General features: G+C 36.1%; 1 protein-coding gene across 5 annotated transcripts in view; it reads right to left on the minus strand.

Moving 5' to 3' along the window:
- Window positions 1–17,199, minus strand: part of UNC13C (unc-13 homolog C) — a 142,767-nt gene that overhangs the window by 48,247 nt on the left and 77,321 nt on the right. For all 5 annotated transcript variants that reach the window (XM_017827549.1, XM_017827550.1, XM_017827548.1 and 2 more), the window contains exons 18-19: window positions 9,589–9,722; window positions 3,744–3,829 (exon numbers count right to left, since the gene is read on the minus strand). In XM_017827549.1, coding sequence (XP_017683038.1) covers window positions 3,744–3,829; window positions 9,589–9,722 — 220 coding nt within the window. The remainder of the gene's footprint in view (window positions 1–3,743; window positions 3,830–9,588; window positions 9,723–17,199) is intronic.

The following is a 17,199-nucleotide window of genomic DNA, read 5'->3' on the forward strand; positions in this document are numbered from 1 at the left end:
ATTAGATTATCATAATAACAGCAATTAGGATGTTCTCCTTCCAACAGACTGGATAGCTTCAGACACTGGATCTGACCTATTCAAAAGTTGGCCATTGGAAAGATCTGAAAATGACATTTCTGAGAACAAAGAATAAAAAAGATACTTTGCAATTGTGTGTCTAATTTCAGCTCATTACTCTCTCATCATCTTTTATCCTTTGCATCTTCATACTTGTAAAGGAAAAGATTTGCTGCCGTATGAAGTCAGTAACAAATCACTTGCACTACTGGTGAAATTCTCTCTCTGTTCTTATTTCTTTGTAGGATAAATGCAGAATAATTGGGGGATTGGACCGTACAAAAATAATACCATCCTATAAGATCAGTTATGCTTGTGTAAACTGAATGCCAAAAACCAGCGTATAATCTGTCATGCAAACCTCTGACGCTTCATTAATAACCTGTAAAGAAGAAAAAAACCTTAAAGGGACCAAATCTAATGAAGTCAGTTCTCAAAGAGAGAAGCCTGTGATACCTTCTCCATGCAAAATCTATACATGAGAATAATCTCAAGCTCCTTAGATCAGAAAAAAAATTAGAACTGGTGTGAACTCTATTTGTTACAGTTTGCCTAAAACTTTTAACACTATGCAAAGGCTAAACATTTTTATTAACTTAAATTGGAAGAAAATCCAGAATGAAATTGTGAACTTGATATCAGAATTTAGTACAGTTTTGTTTCCAAGGCATGTCAGCTTGGCACAGTGCAGCCCTTGATCTCAGCAGCTGTGGAGAACTGTGCTTTGTGATGTCCTTTCCTCCCTCACCAAAAGAGTGACAGCAGCCTGTCACATGCCAGTGTTCTTCCTGGGTATTCAGAGAGACACACAGCTGCTTTGCTCTTCTCCAGCAAAAGCCACTGCTATGGAAGCTGCTGTCCCCTCTGCATTCTCCATGTCACAGCAGTAGCTTCCCAGCTGGACTGTCCTGGGCAAGGACCAAGGGAGAAGAGAAGGCAGCAGGGTGTGATGCTGCTGGTGTCGGGCTCACAGGGCTGCTGGGTCCTACTGCAGAGGAGGTGGCAGCACTGCTGGAGAGCAGCAACTCTGCCCAGCAGCAGCTGCAGCTCCACACATCCCCTGGAAGATACAGGAGGCATCCAGCTCCACAGGGAGGGGTTGAACAGCCATTCTGAACACTCGGGGAAAAGCAATGTACAGTGGATGCTCCAGTATTGGTCTTCTGTTAGAGAATGGAGATATGACATGCTTATTTTCTGAAATTAAGCTGATGGGTGTGGCTGGGTATATCTGAGAATATATTAGGTGGGTAAAACCAGAAGCAGTATCTTGGATGAGCTAATTTAATCTTTTTTATCACAGGAGCAATCCTTTTGCAAACAATGTTGGACTAGTTCATTGCGTCTTGATTGGATGCAGAAAGGAATCAACTTTGTAACACAAAATATGCTGCTTCAGGAGATTAATACTAAATTGGATCGGGGAAAGATTGCAATCACAGCCCTGGACACTACGTATGAACAGATGGTAGCCTATGTTAATAACTTGGAAGGCGAGAGTGGCAGAGCAGAATGCAATGCATTTTAATGAACTCCATTAAAACCAGGAGAATCAACTGTGGCCATATTCAAGGACTTGCTTCTAATCTTATAGAATTCAAAGCAAAAAGTTTTATTGCCATTAACAACTGAGTTAAACTCAGTTTCTAGAATATCTATGGGAAGAATCAATGATTTAAAAACCAGCAGAGCTGGAAAGAGAAACAGAATGCTGATCTATATTTTATGACTAGATTTATTGAGGTTCTTGTTTAGGATTGAGAGTGAAATTGTGTATACTTATAATATTTTATGCTAATTTCAATTTTCATTAATCATTATTTATACATAGGAACCTTTCCACTATTGATTCTGGGAATTACTTAGAATTTCTAATGACAAGAATGGCATTTACTCTACTCAGAGAGACAGTATCCACAGCAACACAGAGATGAGACCATATTCGGGGATAGGTTTGGAATAGACAGAAAGAGTCAAGTGCCTTCTAATGAATTCTCTATATCACTCTCTGCAGAATTAGGATTAACGTTAACATTAATATTTGTTTTAAAGTCCTGATTCAGCCCTACCACCCACACTTCATATATTGTATAATTAACTCTTCCTCAAGAGCTTCCTGTTCTATTCTTTACAATCAAGAAACAAACCGTGGCTTGATCTGAAGACACCTTTGAGTGATCAGCATGCTCTACTTAGCAAGTAGAGTGAATTATGTTTTGTGAATTATCTTGTTGCAGTACAGAATGTTTATAGTTCAATGACTAAAGCACTACGAGCGTTGGGGTGCTCAGGGATGTCTGTGTGCAGACTAAAGCTACACAGCCAAGGTTATGAAACCATGGCAAGCAGTGGCTGTTGGAAATTCTTAGTAATCTGTGCTAACTGTGTGTAAATTCAGTCCCAACACTGAGTTGCTGAACAGCAATTTTCTGGCAGCTGTTCTCTAGATAGGAGGTTGTTTCACCAGCAATATGTTCTCACCCAAAACAGTGGCTTTCATTTGGTTTTCATGCTTCTCAGCTCTTGCAAGCTTTTGCCTTCACTGATCACTCTCAAAGGATAATCTCCTGCCTGACATCAGCTTTCTCAGACTTGTGCTTTTGATTCACTCTGACATGACTACAGAACATCACTTTCAAACATTAGTTTGAACATCTCTTCTCCTACTTGTGTTTTAGATTTCTCATCTTCTGTTGCCATTCTACATATTATAATTACCTTCCTTCCTTTCTTCCTGTCTTTTTCCTCTGCTGTGTTTAGTATGCAAGTTCCACATTCAAATAACATAACAAAATAAACTAACATAACAGCAGATGAACAAAATAGTTCTTCCATCAAGAGACATTCTACTAATTCATCTTTTTTCTGTTTTATTTTGTCATCATAAAAATCTACCATACCATCAAAGCACCACTATCAAAGACATTCTGGACAAAATAATATAGAAATGATCTTCAAGTATTCATTTTGTTTAAACTTTTATGTCTGTTGAATTGCATTGTTTTTTAAGTCCAACCTTATACTTCTTTTTCACCCTGTCAGACTTGCTCTGTAATTAGTAGCAGACTTGACTAAAGACAATGGCAGTTTCATGCAGGTATTTTTACTTGGTTTTCTGCAGTAACCATATTTTAATGAGTAGGTTTGAAGCCATTAGTTGAAGACTATCTGCTATATAGAAAAAAAATGTATATTTTAGCAATGGTTAACCACAGTAATATCCTAGGGGATAAAATGAAACTGCATTTGATTCTGTTGGAACTAGAATGAATACAACCTCCTTTTGAGCACAAAAAGATTTAATTATAGTGTGTGCTTTCTCCATAATTTCATTCTGTAAATGTTTCTTACAGCCGGGTTACCAATTTTCAGCTAGTAAGAAAATATGGAGTGTCTAAAATGCTCTCCAGCAAGGATATTTGTGGTTCTTTGGACACTTAGAATTTTTGTCAGAACTAGGCAATAAGAAATAGCATTTCAAGTCACAGTTCTTTTGTCTCCTTCTTCACAGTGCAATGATTTCCTTCCTTTACAGCACTTCTTTTTCATTAATCTGTGAAACATCTTAAACAAGTACTCCACAAAGCTCTTACCACATGCAGAAATCTGATGCCAGGTGTCACTTACAGTGGAAATCAGTCTTAGTGAACTCTCTAGTGTAACTAATAGTTTGTTCTAATTACCTTCCAGAGCATATTTCATATCCTGGGCAAACAGAGTCCACATGATTTCAGCACTGATTTTCCCCATGTTCAACTCTTGAGGGAACCTGCAATCAATCACATTACATCAGTTGACCTGCTGTTAGAAATTATGCTTACAGCTGCACAGCAGAAAGGCAAATATTTCCACAAAATAATTCCTCTAGTATGCACTTACTGTATTTTTTATTTTGTACAATTATATAAACCATCAAATCTTCAAATACAAACTTCCTCAGTGCAGAGGCCTGGGTAAGTAATTAGTTGAATGTTACACAAATTCCCTCACATGACATTTTAAATCAAAAACCATCCATCTATCTTGCAGATGACTCCTCAGCTTCAGATAAATCAGATGGCTTATGAAAAATCTGATACAGCTGGCTCAGATGTTTAGCAGCTACAGCTTTTATTTAATTCCCTTATTACACTGGAAAAGAGTGAAGGTGCCTGTGAAGTTTTAATGGTTTTTACTAGTTGAATCCAATTCACTGTCTGAAGACTTCCACCTTGAAGTATGGATAAAGCACTAAAGTAAATAACAGGTAGTGAAATGCAGATTTTAATTCAGAATTTTAGTTTTGGTTTTATGCTTCATGTCATCTTAGAGAAACAGTCCCTTTTAGACACGTTCTGCAGGTATCAATTGAATATTTTTTCCACAACTTTTTCATAGGTCCCATCTGCTCCTTACTCTATGTAGAAGTTTTAACCTTTCAGTTACCATCTTCACTGTTAGCTATGAGAAAAAGCTGACATTTATGTGATAGACACTACGTTTTATGTCACATTTTAAAGAAGAGTTATTTGTCTTGGAAAAAAAAGAGCCGTTCTTAATGCAGGTGTGGGATGTTCTCAGAAGCAGACCATGCCAGGTCATGCAGCTGAAGAGCAGAAAGTACATCACAGAACCTCTGAGTGTTAAAGCAGTTGTTTACACCACAGGGTGCAGTGAGAGCCACATAAAGTAAGGAAATTCTCATATTCATGAGAAAATACACTCTGTGACTTTTGTCTCGAGTTTATTACACCGTTTTACACGAGCAGAGAATTTGATCCAAAGTTGTGCTTTTATTAAAGCGCTAATGAGATTCAGAAAATATTCTGTAATAATTTTTTTAAAAGTGTAAGAATTTTTAAAGCTCTTGCTGACAAAGAAAGAGTGAGAATTATGTGCAACTTTATAGTGGTAGCAGTATGATCTAATTAATGTATACTTTCTAGGCACATATTTGACCCTGATAATATCTGCAAAGAAAAAGTACTTAAACAGCTCATTAGCTCAGTCGCTTTAATAGGAGGCAATTGCTATCTCAGTTCACTGAGCCTTCTTTGTGCTAATGGCTGCTCAACTAAAGAACTCTGTATTAATTCTGTTAACACAAAATTAATTGCTGCTCAAAAGCTGAAATACATCTCAGCTGCCTTAATTTCTTAACCTTCAGTCCAGTCTGAGTGCTCTCTTAGCACCAGACTTGAACTTTGGCAGTGTTACTCTGAGGAAGTATTTGACAGCTGATTTAACATTGACATTGTCTTTTGACCCTAATGCAAAGCTGGCCAATAAGCAAGGCTGGGTCTGACAAAAATGCATTTTTTTGATTAGTGGGATATACATGTGTATGCATTTTAATTTGTGTAAACACATGCACACACACACACACACAAACTTCAATTATCTGTGTTGTATAAATTACTGTAGTTCAACACAGTGTCCTGGATTCATCCTACCTGACTTCACTTAGACAAAGTCTAAAATCGATAGACTTGTCTTTTGCCAACTATTTCAGAATTTGGTCCCTAAGCAGCAAAATATCAGAGAAATTTCCCATGCCAAACTCTACAAATTGCATTTTCTAATCTTTGTAAGCCACGTATCACTACATTTCTCAGCAAAGAAAAAGGATGACCAGAAGAGTGCTGTTAGTTATTCTTTTTTGCTCTTGATACTGTTATTTGTTCCATAGGCTGTAATTTCCCCAATTTCTATGTCATTCTTAGAACAATACCATAAAATCTCAGTTTATCTAGAACAGTTAGGTTGCCCCTACATGATAATATTCATGTATTTACAAAAAGACTAAACTGCATGTAAAAGGCAGCCACTTGTGGATGTCTTCTCTTTATTGATTTTAATTAAGTAAAAATTTAGTGAAAACTGTTCTCACTGGCTAGTTCTAACAAAGGGCTATATATAAAACCACAGATCAATGGAGTGAAATTGAACTCAAATGAAAATGAAAAGAATCAATGTATAAGCAAAACATAAATAAACCCCCAAAGCATTTATCCCAGGTAGTGCTGCATGTCTCCAGTTAAACCCTGAAATAAGAAAATCCTATCATGACAATTAAAAATGCTTTTTCTTAATTTGTGCTGTCAGATCTTCAGTCTGCTACATTTTGAGAATATCAAAGTCCCTGAAGCTCAGAGGCACATTCTCAGAATAGCTCATATTCCATACTTGGACGGTTCAATCTCATCCAGGTACTAAATCTCATCAGTCCTGTGGGTGAATACATTCATTTTTGTGCTGTGCTTGCAGCAAGAGGTTAGATTACACCATCTGTGGAGTGCTGGCCATGGTCACTGCTTCACTAACCCTTAAGACAAAAGTTCTATCTGATTTTGGAAAATATGTATTCTACTTAAACCATGAGTAAAAAGTTCATTTATTCTTACTTTTTGTGCTCTATTCTCCACCTAGCCAAAGTTTTCATTTTTTAAAAAGTAACATTCCTTTCCTTGAAGAAAACATAACACGTAAGACAGATACTTTGCACTACAAAACTAATAGTCTGTATAACTAATCTGGTCTTTCAGTACTACATGAGCAAATGACAGTGTATGTTGTGAAAAACCAGAGCACAGCTTTGTTTTGCAGGATAATTTTCACAAGTTCAATGAAAGAATTAATATTCATATGTTTCCACAGAATAAAGTGTAACTGATAATGGAAAATATCACTGAATCAAGACACAAAACACGTCAGATACACTCTCCACCATCAAAGAAACATTCTAGAGTTAGCCTGACACAGCCCAATTCTTGATACAGCGTACCCTGACTTTTTTGATCTTCTTTCCATAATTTTTTCCCCACTGACACACCTTTCATAACTCACTGACTCACAGGTTGCTGTTCTGCAATACAAGTTACTATCCTTAACTTCACAGATTTATCAAACATCCTAGCTCCTGAAGCATGAGGAAATCTGCTTCCACAGATTTCACCAGCCAGTACTTTCCATACTGTGGAATGGGGAGGGAGTGTGTGGAACACAGTGTGATCACAGAGAAAACAGATCCTTACATTGCACAGATCTAAGGATCAGTAAAGAACAAATTGAAAAGTCCCACTAGAGCTGTCTTGTTTCTTAAATTTGTGCTACAATAACAACTTGACTATTCTGAGTATATAAGCAAGAAAAAAAATATGTGCAGAGGCACAAAGTTTAGATTTCGCTTTCAAAATGCACAAGCATATTTCAGGTGAAGATTTTGGTTTTGATTTGTTGTTCCTTTTATTAAAATAACTCTTTTATTTTGATAGCAATTTCTTCTGTCTCACAGCCTGTACAATGTATATTTACAAGTAACAGGAAGCCGTACATTTGCTTGTGAATCAGATTTCAAACACATTTTACATTGTTCAACTACTTGAATGAGAATTTCACACTTTAAGCACCAGACCATGTTTTTCCCCTCAAACCTGTCGAGTTTCTTATGTCATATAAGAACTGCAGCTTCCTCCCATACTCCCACTGGATGGTCTGATCTGGTCTGTCAGTGGCTGCAGCGCTTGCTGAGGCAGTCATGTCATGTTTCATTTGGATTCATAATCTGACACAGTTCAAACTACTGTATCACAGCATAATTTTTGCCTCTAAGGTAGATATAAAAATAGGGTTTCCAAAAATGGTTGAGGAAAAGAATTCTGAGCAACATTATAAAATTGTGAAAACTCCTATCAGAATGCTTGGAGATCTCCTGAGGATCTTCAGTTACCTCATTTCTAAAATAGATTTCAAATGGATGTAGGCCTGAATATTCCACTGAGACACTCCATGGCCATGTATTCCTGATAAGGAATCATAGTTTTGCAATATTCTTAAGTATTCAGCTTATATTTCCTTTTCATTCATTTTAATCTATCTTCTTTTCTGGGGTAAGCAAAGAGGAAGAGGCTGTCATTTGTTCTCAATAGTTTTTACAAGCTGCTTTTGTTTTAGGAGAAGCTTTTTTTAAAAAAAAAGGTATCCAAAGCAACTGAATAGCTTTGCAATTTTTTTCCCCTCACAGCCTCTTCATCTTTTGCTCTTCATGTCTCCTACTTCTCAAAGACATGTTATTCCCTGTGCTCACTCTTCCACTTACAAAACAAAATGGGAGAGAAGTCAGAGACACCAGCTCTCTCCCTTAAACTGTCCCAATTCCGTCCACTCCTGATTCTCTTTTCACATCTTACACAATCACTCAGCTGTACTTTAGGGAACCTACTAATCCCCTTAGAACTCTGTTATTTATCCCTTTACTTTCTCCCTCACATTTGTATAAAAATATAGCTAGAACAACTTTTTAGGATAATTAACCCCCAATTACACTTGTTTAATTTCAATGAAGAGACTGAAATTAAATGCATGTGTGTATTTGTTTCAGGTACATGTTTTATAATAAGTGTATTTGTTACACAGCTGTCAGACAAAAAGTTAATGGAGAAACTTCACACTAAGTTGTAAAAATCAGAAGGCAAATAAATATCTTCCAGGAGGTTTCTTTGTTGATTATATTTCAAGTCCATAAATAGTATGGTATCTTTTATCAACAAATAAACACATCTCAATGTGCAGAGTGCCTTCAGTATTTACCCTATCCTGGCTGAAAGAAACAGGTTTATTCCTGCTCCCCCTCAGACCATTCAGTTAAATGCAACCACAGACACCTCTATTACTTGTTCTGTCATAATACAGCTGTAGGTTTCAATTTTAACTTTTGCATAAGTCATTACAGCCAGACTGTGCCCAGATTTTCTGTCTCTCTGTAAAATAGCTCTGAAGAGCTAAAGGAGCTAAAACATTTCCCTGGGGCCTCATCACGTTGCATTTCAATTGAAAAGCCAGTTTCTGCAGCTGTAAGATGTGAAACATGTTCCTTTGCACTCCTATATATTTTGTGTTCAAACCCAGCACTCTGTCTCCTCCTTCTGTATTTATTGATTGGCTCTCTCTTTTCTACTACTGCATCAACCTTAAGTTATTTGACTTGTCTTGGTTATTGATTGTACCTCCCTCATCTGTTACACTGTCAATTCTGAGTAGTCAACTTCCATCTCTAGGATATTGCTCTCCATTTTATAAATTTTCAAGTCAGTGTGGCTAGGTTTTCTCCCTAGCCAATTGTAAATTTGGAGAGGTTCTTTCTGTGAAGTTCATTATTCTGTTACAAATAAATCCCTAAAACTCATACCTAAAAGACTCTGAGCATGATTTGAACACTATGTGCATGAAGATACTATAATAACATTAATGCCATCACACCTTTTTACTGAACTTTCCTTTCTATCCATTTTGTTCTCTTGCATAGTATTTTGCTACTCAACTTTTTGGGATGGTTCATATACCACCTGTCTTTAGTGTTCCCAAAACAGAAGACTCTCTTTCCATTATCAGAGCACTAAGTTTTTATCAAACGATGTCAATGTTATATCCTGCATAAAACCCTCTAGCTAGATTCTATTTAAAATTACAAGTACTGATTCAAGTATATTTCCTGTCCTTATTTTAATAAATCCATGATTCCTAATTTTTCATGGGGAATTAATTACTTACTGGTTCAAGACTGGTGTATATGCTGTTTTATCTTCATCTATAATGGTGACCATCAGAGTAATAAGTTGTGCCCAGAAATCCAAATTCTTTGTTGTTGGTCCCTGTTCTTCTTTAGGAACTTCTTGTTTCTTACTCTGTTAAAACAAGATTGAACATGTTTTTACTAGAGCAATTAGAAAAAATATTATGGATTTTCACCTACAGACTGTTACTTGGCCAGGAAGTGTGACAAGCTAAGAATCTTCAGAAATTTTAGAAAAAGACTGGTTATCCAACTCAGACTAGATTTTATGGAGTACTGTACTTGGCTGTGGACAAATATTAAAAAACATAGACAGTGCAAAGACTGTCACATCAGCAAAGAAGATCAATAAAGGCTTTATTTTTGGTGTAAGTCTACACTTTAATTAAATACATTCTTAAATTCTTTGTTGTGCTGAAACAGAGTGCAGGTAAAATTTTCTGCTGAGGCAGAACTTATACTCTACACAATAAAGACCAAACAAATCAATGCTGAAGAGTATTTAATGTTTTGTTTTGAATTATACATTGAGAATATTCAGCCTAACAGCTGCTACGCTGTATGGTCTAAATGCAGAAGCAGTTAAATTTCCCCTTATTTCATTTAGAATTTTGTATTTTTTAGTTTAATTAAAATGTGCACTTACAGCTAGATTTTGCATCTACAGTTTTCATTTATGAATTCTTAGCCTACAATTTCATAGACAAAGTATTTTGCAGTTCTTTGCTTGACAGAAGGGTCAGATTCCTTATTAATGTCCACTAAATAACTTCACTGCAGAGACCCAAAGATGAAAATAAATATTTCTAGCTCTGTATGGATACACAGATACATACACACAGAATTTCTGCCTCTTCTACACAGCTGTCTGAGATAGAAAGGGGTCTCAGCTAGTAAGTCAGAAAGAACATATGCCTGTGATACTGCAAATTTAAACATATATTCCCTGTACTTTTCATTCCTTGTCCATATATGACCACTTCAGTGGATCCTGTATCTTTTTGAATAGACATAACATTGTATCAGTGTCATGGCGAATTAATTAAATGTAATTTTAACCTCAATTAACTTTTATCTATTAACGGCATTTAAAATGGCAGAAAGGGAATTTCAACAGCACTTAATTGAAATTGTTTCTGTGGCCACTGTGGAATATTTTAGAAAAGTGTCATTAATCACACAGCTACATACTCAGTTGCACTACAAATGGTACCACTTCAAATGTCTAAAGCAACTGAGATAAAGCTCAGGTACAAGGGAGGATGGGCCTGGTGTCACTGGCAATTAAAAACACATGCTAAGGAGGGTGTTTTCAAAACAGAAATGAACATTGGAGCATTAACGTCACTCACAAGGGCTTTCATTGGTGTACACTGTATTTTTATTAGAAGGCCTTGTTTCTATATCAAAGATTTATGTCCGATATACCATCTTTTTCTCAGAGTTTTGTGCATGTTTAAATCAAATCAACTGAAAGGCAGTTGTAGAGGACAAAGCCACTTCACATTTATCTCAGCATCTTATACAAAAACTATATTTCACAGAAAACAACTTGCAGTGAGTGACATGTAGCTCAGAGAGCTTTTCATGACTGTGAATGTGAATCACAGAATGTGAAATTCATTTTTTTAATAGAGATAGTAAAAAGTAACTAATTTACAAAGTAGTAGTTGCATAAGGAGGCTCTTTCTACAAAAATTCTCTGAAACATATATCTCTCAAAAATCAATATGGTCCTTTCAAAAGCCCCAGAGAAGGTATTCTTAAAATAGTCTCTCATTAACAGATGGAGTTGTGTGCCTTGAAATAAAAGTGCATATTCTGCCCATGCCCAGCAGTAATTTCAATTCTTTATCCTAAAGTCTAACTAGTGTATTAGAAACACTCAGAATCATTCAAGATGTTTTTACATTGTTAGCATAGTTGGCATTGTTATTTGTTTTATGTGGTTTCTAGCAACAGATACCTTCATGGAAGCATTATAGAAACATAGAATACCCTGAGCTGGAAGGGACCCACAAGGATCATTGAGTCCAACTCCTGGCCTTGCACAGGGCAACCCCAAAAAAATCACACCTTGTGTCTGACAGCATTGTCCAAATGCTTCTCCAACTCTGGCAGGTTTGGTGCAGTGCCATCATAATGGGGTAAAACAATGCTGGAAATTTGGTTGCACTGAGTAGTTGCAGGGTTGAAAAAACAACAGAAGAAAGTTCCATCTTGCAATAAAAAATAACTTGAGAACAAGCTATTTTCATATAGAAAAAAAATTTTCAGTGGTGTAGTGTGTTTGACTTCAAAATGTTTCTATTGACATGACTGAGAGGAGCAGTAAACAGCATAACATTGTAGAAGAAGGGAGTGGGGGCACAACATCATATAATTATACTTGCATTTTAACATTTTTGTAACTAAAAGAAACACTTTTTAGAGGCACTGCAAGTTCGATTTCCAAACTGCTTTGCTGAAGTCAGCTTTGGTGACATGGGTTCATCATCAGTGTGTTGCAAACAGTCAGTAAGAACACCCCCTTACTAGATAAAAGAGCAAGTTTTTCCTTCACTGTGGTCTCAAAAAACTGAAAAACCAAACAATTATCTTCTCTAATTTTGCAACTGTGATCATAATAACTCATGTCTCGGTCCTGTGATTTAGTCCCACATCCAACCAATTCTCCATGACATGCGTCCTCTCCCTTCAGGAAATAATACCATACACATCTACTTAGTACAGAGTATTTACAGGCTGTGCAGAAGTTGTGTAAAGGGGCTTTAAAATGCCAAGGTTAGATTAGGTTGTACAGAGGCAAAATATGTGCTTACAATAGCTTACAGACCGAGTTTCTGGAGTATAAACATAGTTAACTGTGTGGTCTATTAAGTGGAAAAAGCTTATCTTGGTAATAGTAAGAGTCTTTTTTCTCACTCTAGTTATATTCATTAGAAGAAACTGTCAGTATAAGAATATGAACTGCTGATATACTAATATACCTGATATACCCAATGAGTGCCATGTTGGCACAAATACAGTGAGAAGATATATGAGCCACTAAACACTGTGTATCATTGCAGAGGATATTAACAATACTGAGAATTTTTTTAAAAATAAAACTGCAAAGGTCAAGAGGAAGAGAAAATCTCAATATATCAAGATGACAAAATCATTAATTAAACAGAAGCTATTCATGATTCTTGACTTTTAAAAAGAATCATTTTGTGAAGTGTCCTGTCTTTTGTTTTTGTTTGATCCAGCACTGAACAAGCTAAAATCACAGATGGCTCTTACAGTAACCAAGAAACCTTTCAGAAGTACTGATACAAATGAAAGTTTGCCAATCAGCAGAATCACTTTCTTTTTCACCAGTCTTTTCACTTAGGAAAGTGAAACCACTTAAAATATCTTGACATCACTTGGGAGGTAGTGCTGTCCCATGCACAGATCCATGAAATGCCATAAGATGTCTTGTACTTAAAAGCTCAACAACTGGCCAAAGGCAAAACAGTGATATTCCTGAGAGGCTTCTGCTGGCAGATCAAACAGACAAGTAATACCAGATGATGTCTTACCATCAAGACATGTCAATACAGGTTTTTATACACTCATGTTAATTGACTTGGCTACTTCTTGTATTTAGGATCACTCTAAAGTTGTAGCAAACACCTTATAGAAAAATATCTTTAGAGAGAAGTCATGTTATTCACTAAAGATTTACAAACACAGGAAATAGTGCAGATTCTATGTGGGGTTTTTTTTTAATGTAACATCCAAACTAGGTGATTTATAACTCTGTCTTTCGCCATAGAAGATACCAAAATCTGAAAGAGGAAGTAAGAGCAATTTTTCATAGGATATGTATCAAAATAAATTCTTGACTTACATTAAACCATGTTTTCTCAGCTTCCCTTTTACTATATATATGAGTATATATATATATGACTATATATATGTATTTGCATATATGAACTGAATTCATATATGTAAACAATGGATCATGCAGCACAGAGCCATCAAAATCAGTTGCTGGGACTTCGATAATAGAAAAATAAAATATAGAGGGATTTTTCCAAGTTCAAGTAAAAAAAAAAAGGCTAAACTGTTGACAAGCAAACATATTTTATACTCTGAAACACTGACTGAAGGTGGAGAAAGCAACTGCAGGCACAGTGGGAAGCAGAATTAAAATCTACATCTGTATTACCCTGAGACAAATCTGTAAAGGCTGATCTGAGGTACACAGGCCTTTCAACTTCTCTCGTCATTGATTTTACCGGTTTGTAGAATGAATGTCTGGGTTTATATTGCTTTGTTTTTATTTTGTTATGTGCAATCAATACACGTTAGTATCTGTGTGACTTTGATTCAAAGTCCAATCCTATGATATCAGAAACTTATCTATGGCTGTCTAATACCCCAAGCTACCTTTCAGAATATAATATTTTCTCTATAAAGAGTGATAGAGTGAAAACTGAATGGAAACCAGCAGAGTAGACCTGATTAGCATGAGGCTACAGAGGGCTATTTTATATACCAGTCTTAGATGATGAAATATTAATTTTAATGGTACTTCTGTATTTTTAAACTGCTTAGTTAATATTACGTCATTTGGAAGATGTTAAGAATCCCCAGGGGATACACAATATGCATTATATATCAAACATACACATATATAGACATTTATATATCACACACATCTATTTTTAGAATTTTATATAATTTTTATTTCTTTTTCTGTTTTTATGTATGTAAAATAATGAAAACCAGAAACTATTTGCAGACAATCAACATGCATTCACAGCCTGTGAGAAATTTCCCTGAGCAATGCTGTTGCACAGTAACTAACTCCTAAAGTGTTTTCTTATTTGAAACTGAATCCCTATTCATAGAATCATTACAGAATCATAGAATTGCTTGGGTTGGAAGGGACATCAAAGATCATCTTGTTCCACTCTCCTGTAAGTTAAGTCAGCAAGTTATCAAAGTGCTTCCAAAACTACTTTTTCAAGTCTTTTTTTTTTTCCACATAGGGAGACTAAACACTTCACTCAGATCAGTGTTAATTAAAAAGAGAGAATACTGCATCTGCTGCAAAAGGAACTAGGTAGTTCCTCATCAGAGGGCTTCGTCTGGAACAATGAGGACAGTAATATACATGTCAGTGAGACTGTCAGGCTGTCATGTTTTACTCTCTGTAGGACTCATTTGTATTTTGCCATCAGCTCTTCCTTGTATTCTGGTGTGGAATTGTAGTATGATATTTTTGCATGCTGCTAACACTTGCTGTGCTTCACCCCAAGAAATATAGCTGTTCCCCAGGGTGATATTTTGCTGCAAGACATTAGCTTTATAACAGTGATTGTGTGTCTGACACAAAGGTAGAGGGTAATAAAAAGAGAGGCTGCCGAGCATATTTTGTAATTTACTTGTTGCGCTTCTTAGAGTGATAAATTCCCCAAAACTCCAGCTTGGGCACCCTCAAGGTCGTCGTTCATCGTTCTATTTTCACCCCAAAAATCAAACAATGACACACATCCAGACATTAAACATATTTTCTAGAGATACTGTAGCAGGCATCTCTGAGAGTTTCAGGTTGCAGACAAAAGCAAAGGCAGGTGATGGCTGAGCACCCCGTGGGCCTGGGCAGGACAGCAGCTGCCAGGCTTTCCCCTGAGTGAGAGCAGGTGCTGACCTGCATCTGAACCATTTCTTGTTGCTTTGGGGTTCATTGATTTCAGTTCTCAGCACTCACAGCTCAAACCTCAGCTGTGCAGCTAAAACATGAGCCTCCTGTGCTACACCTCCACCGTGGGATGAACTGCCTTCCTGCCTCTGAGAGGAGGAGACCTTATCTGACAGGGAGGTAGGCAGAGATAGGAGAATGGGTAATAAAGAAGGCTTAAGGGTGGAATATGGTGTAGTTGGACTAAGGGGTTTGGACACAAAGCTAATGAAATGTTAATTAAAATACTGGTTACTGCTTCATTATTATAACAGTGGTACCACAAGGCAGTCACCTGGATTCGCTGGAAAACCTCCAGAGCTATAGGTTTGAACAAGCTGTATACTCAGCTGTTCCTAAAAGCAAATGTACATGTGGATATATTGATAGGAAACTATAAGAGGATAATGGTGAACACAACTCTAGAGCTGATGCAGAATTCACATAGTAATTTGAATTATTTTACTCATCTCTCTATTAAAGCTAGACTAATTATATTTCTCAGAATTGCCTCCCACACCTGCTGTGAAACAAAGTTTTGTCTGGCATTAAGATTATATACGATTGTTGTTTGATTACTGCTAGCAATTAATTATTTTGAATGCAGTCTATTTATTTGTATTTTAAATTTGGGGTTTTTTACAAATCTTCACTGAAGTTTCTTGCACTTCCTAATGATTGTAATTCTACAGACACTTGTCTGCTTAACGTTTCTATGTAAAACCACCCCTGCTGGAGATATTGTGAAAAAAGAACACAAGAAACATAGAAATACAGTGAAATGCAGTTAATTCAGTTTTCCAACTGAGTGAATGCTTGTGGATTTTTCATTTATTTATTTATTTATTTATTTTATTTCAGGAGTTCATATCTTTAAGTAGATACCTTTAACCTATATTAAGGAGTTATCTTTAAGTAGAGGTGGGTGAGAGAAAAATAATATAATGACATTGCCTATCCTGCTTCAAAAAAGAAATTTGGAGAGGACCATCACTTAAGTGTGTTTTACATTCGCTACCAAACAGAAGGACTATAATATCCCTGCATTTTAAAACCATCTTTTAAATTAGACAGGCTAAACTGTTTTATGAATTCAGAGAAAAAAGCAGTGAATTTTTTGACTACAGATAAGCTTTTGCAGGTGTTACAACGCTTTGCAGAAGTAAGACCACTCTCAGCTGTTTACTAAAATTGCTGGAATCTGCTGATGAACTGCAGACTTATGTAATACCCAGTGTAGCAGCACTTCATATTATATTTAACAGACAAGATCAAATTGCTGCAGAGTAAACATTAGCAAGAAAACAGAGCAGTTTATGATGTAAATAGATGTGATGCCTGAAGCTGCTCCTTCTACTACTTGATACTCCTCCTCAGCTTACAATATAATCTTTTGTAGGAAAAACACATCCACGAGCACTCAGGGTGTGGAGTGCTCATGGTGCTGGTGAGAAATTTGTATGTTCAAAGCTACAGTTAAGTTTTCTCACATAACAGGAATCCAACATTAGAAAATAAATTCTCGTTTCAGAAAAGGTGAATAAAGAGCATATACTACCTTTCCTGAAATATAGTAATTAATATTTTGGATTTAAACAAAATGTACTTTCAGATGAAATTTGATGTCTTATATCAATAGTATGAGTGTTCCTGTTAGTTACATACTACACAGAAAATGTGCTTTTGTCAAACAAATAATCCCATTCAAGGATGGAATAGTCACTGTAATACCATTTTTTCAGTGAACTATCCAGAAAGAAAATTCAAGAAACAAGAGGTAATGTGATAAAGCAGTGATGCTCCTTTAAGTTCTTAATTTTAATGTTATAGAATGAACTCTGGCCATATATTAGGAAAAAAATAAGCAACATTC

Source organism: Lepidothrix coronata, unplaced genomic scaffold (assembly GCF_001604755.1).
Source record: "Lepidothrix coronata isolate B3197 unplaced genomic scaffold, Lepidothrix_coronata-1.0 Scaffold140, whole genome shotgun sequence".
NCBI classification, from domain to species: Eukaryota; Metazoa; Chordata; class Aves; order Passeriformes; family Pipridae; genus Lepidothrix; species Lepidothrix coronata.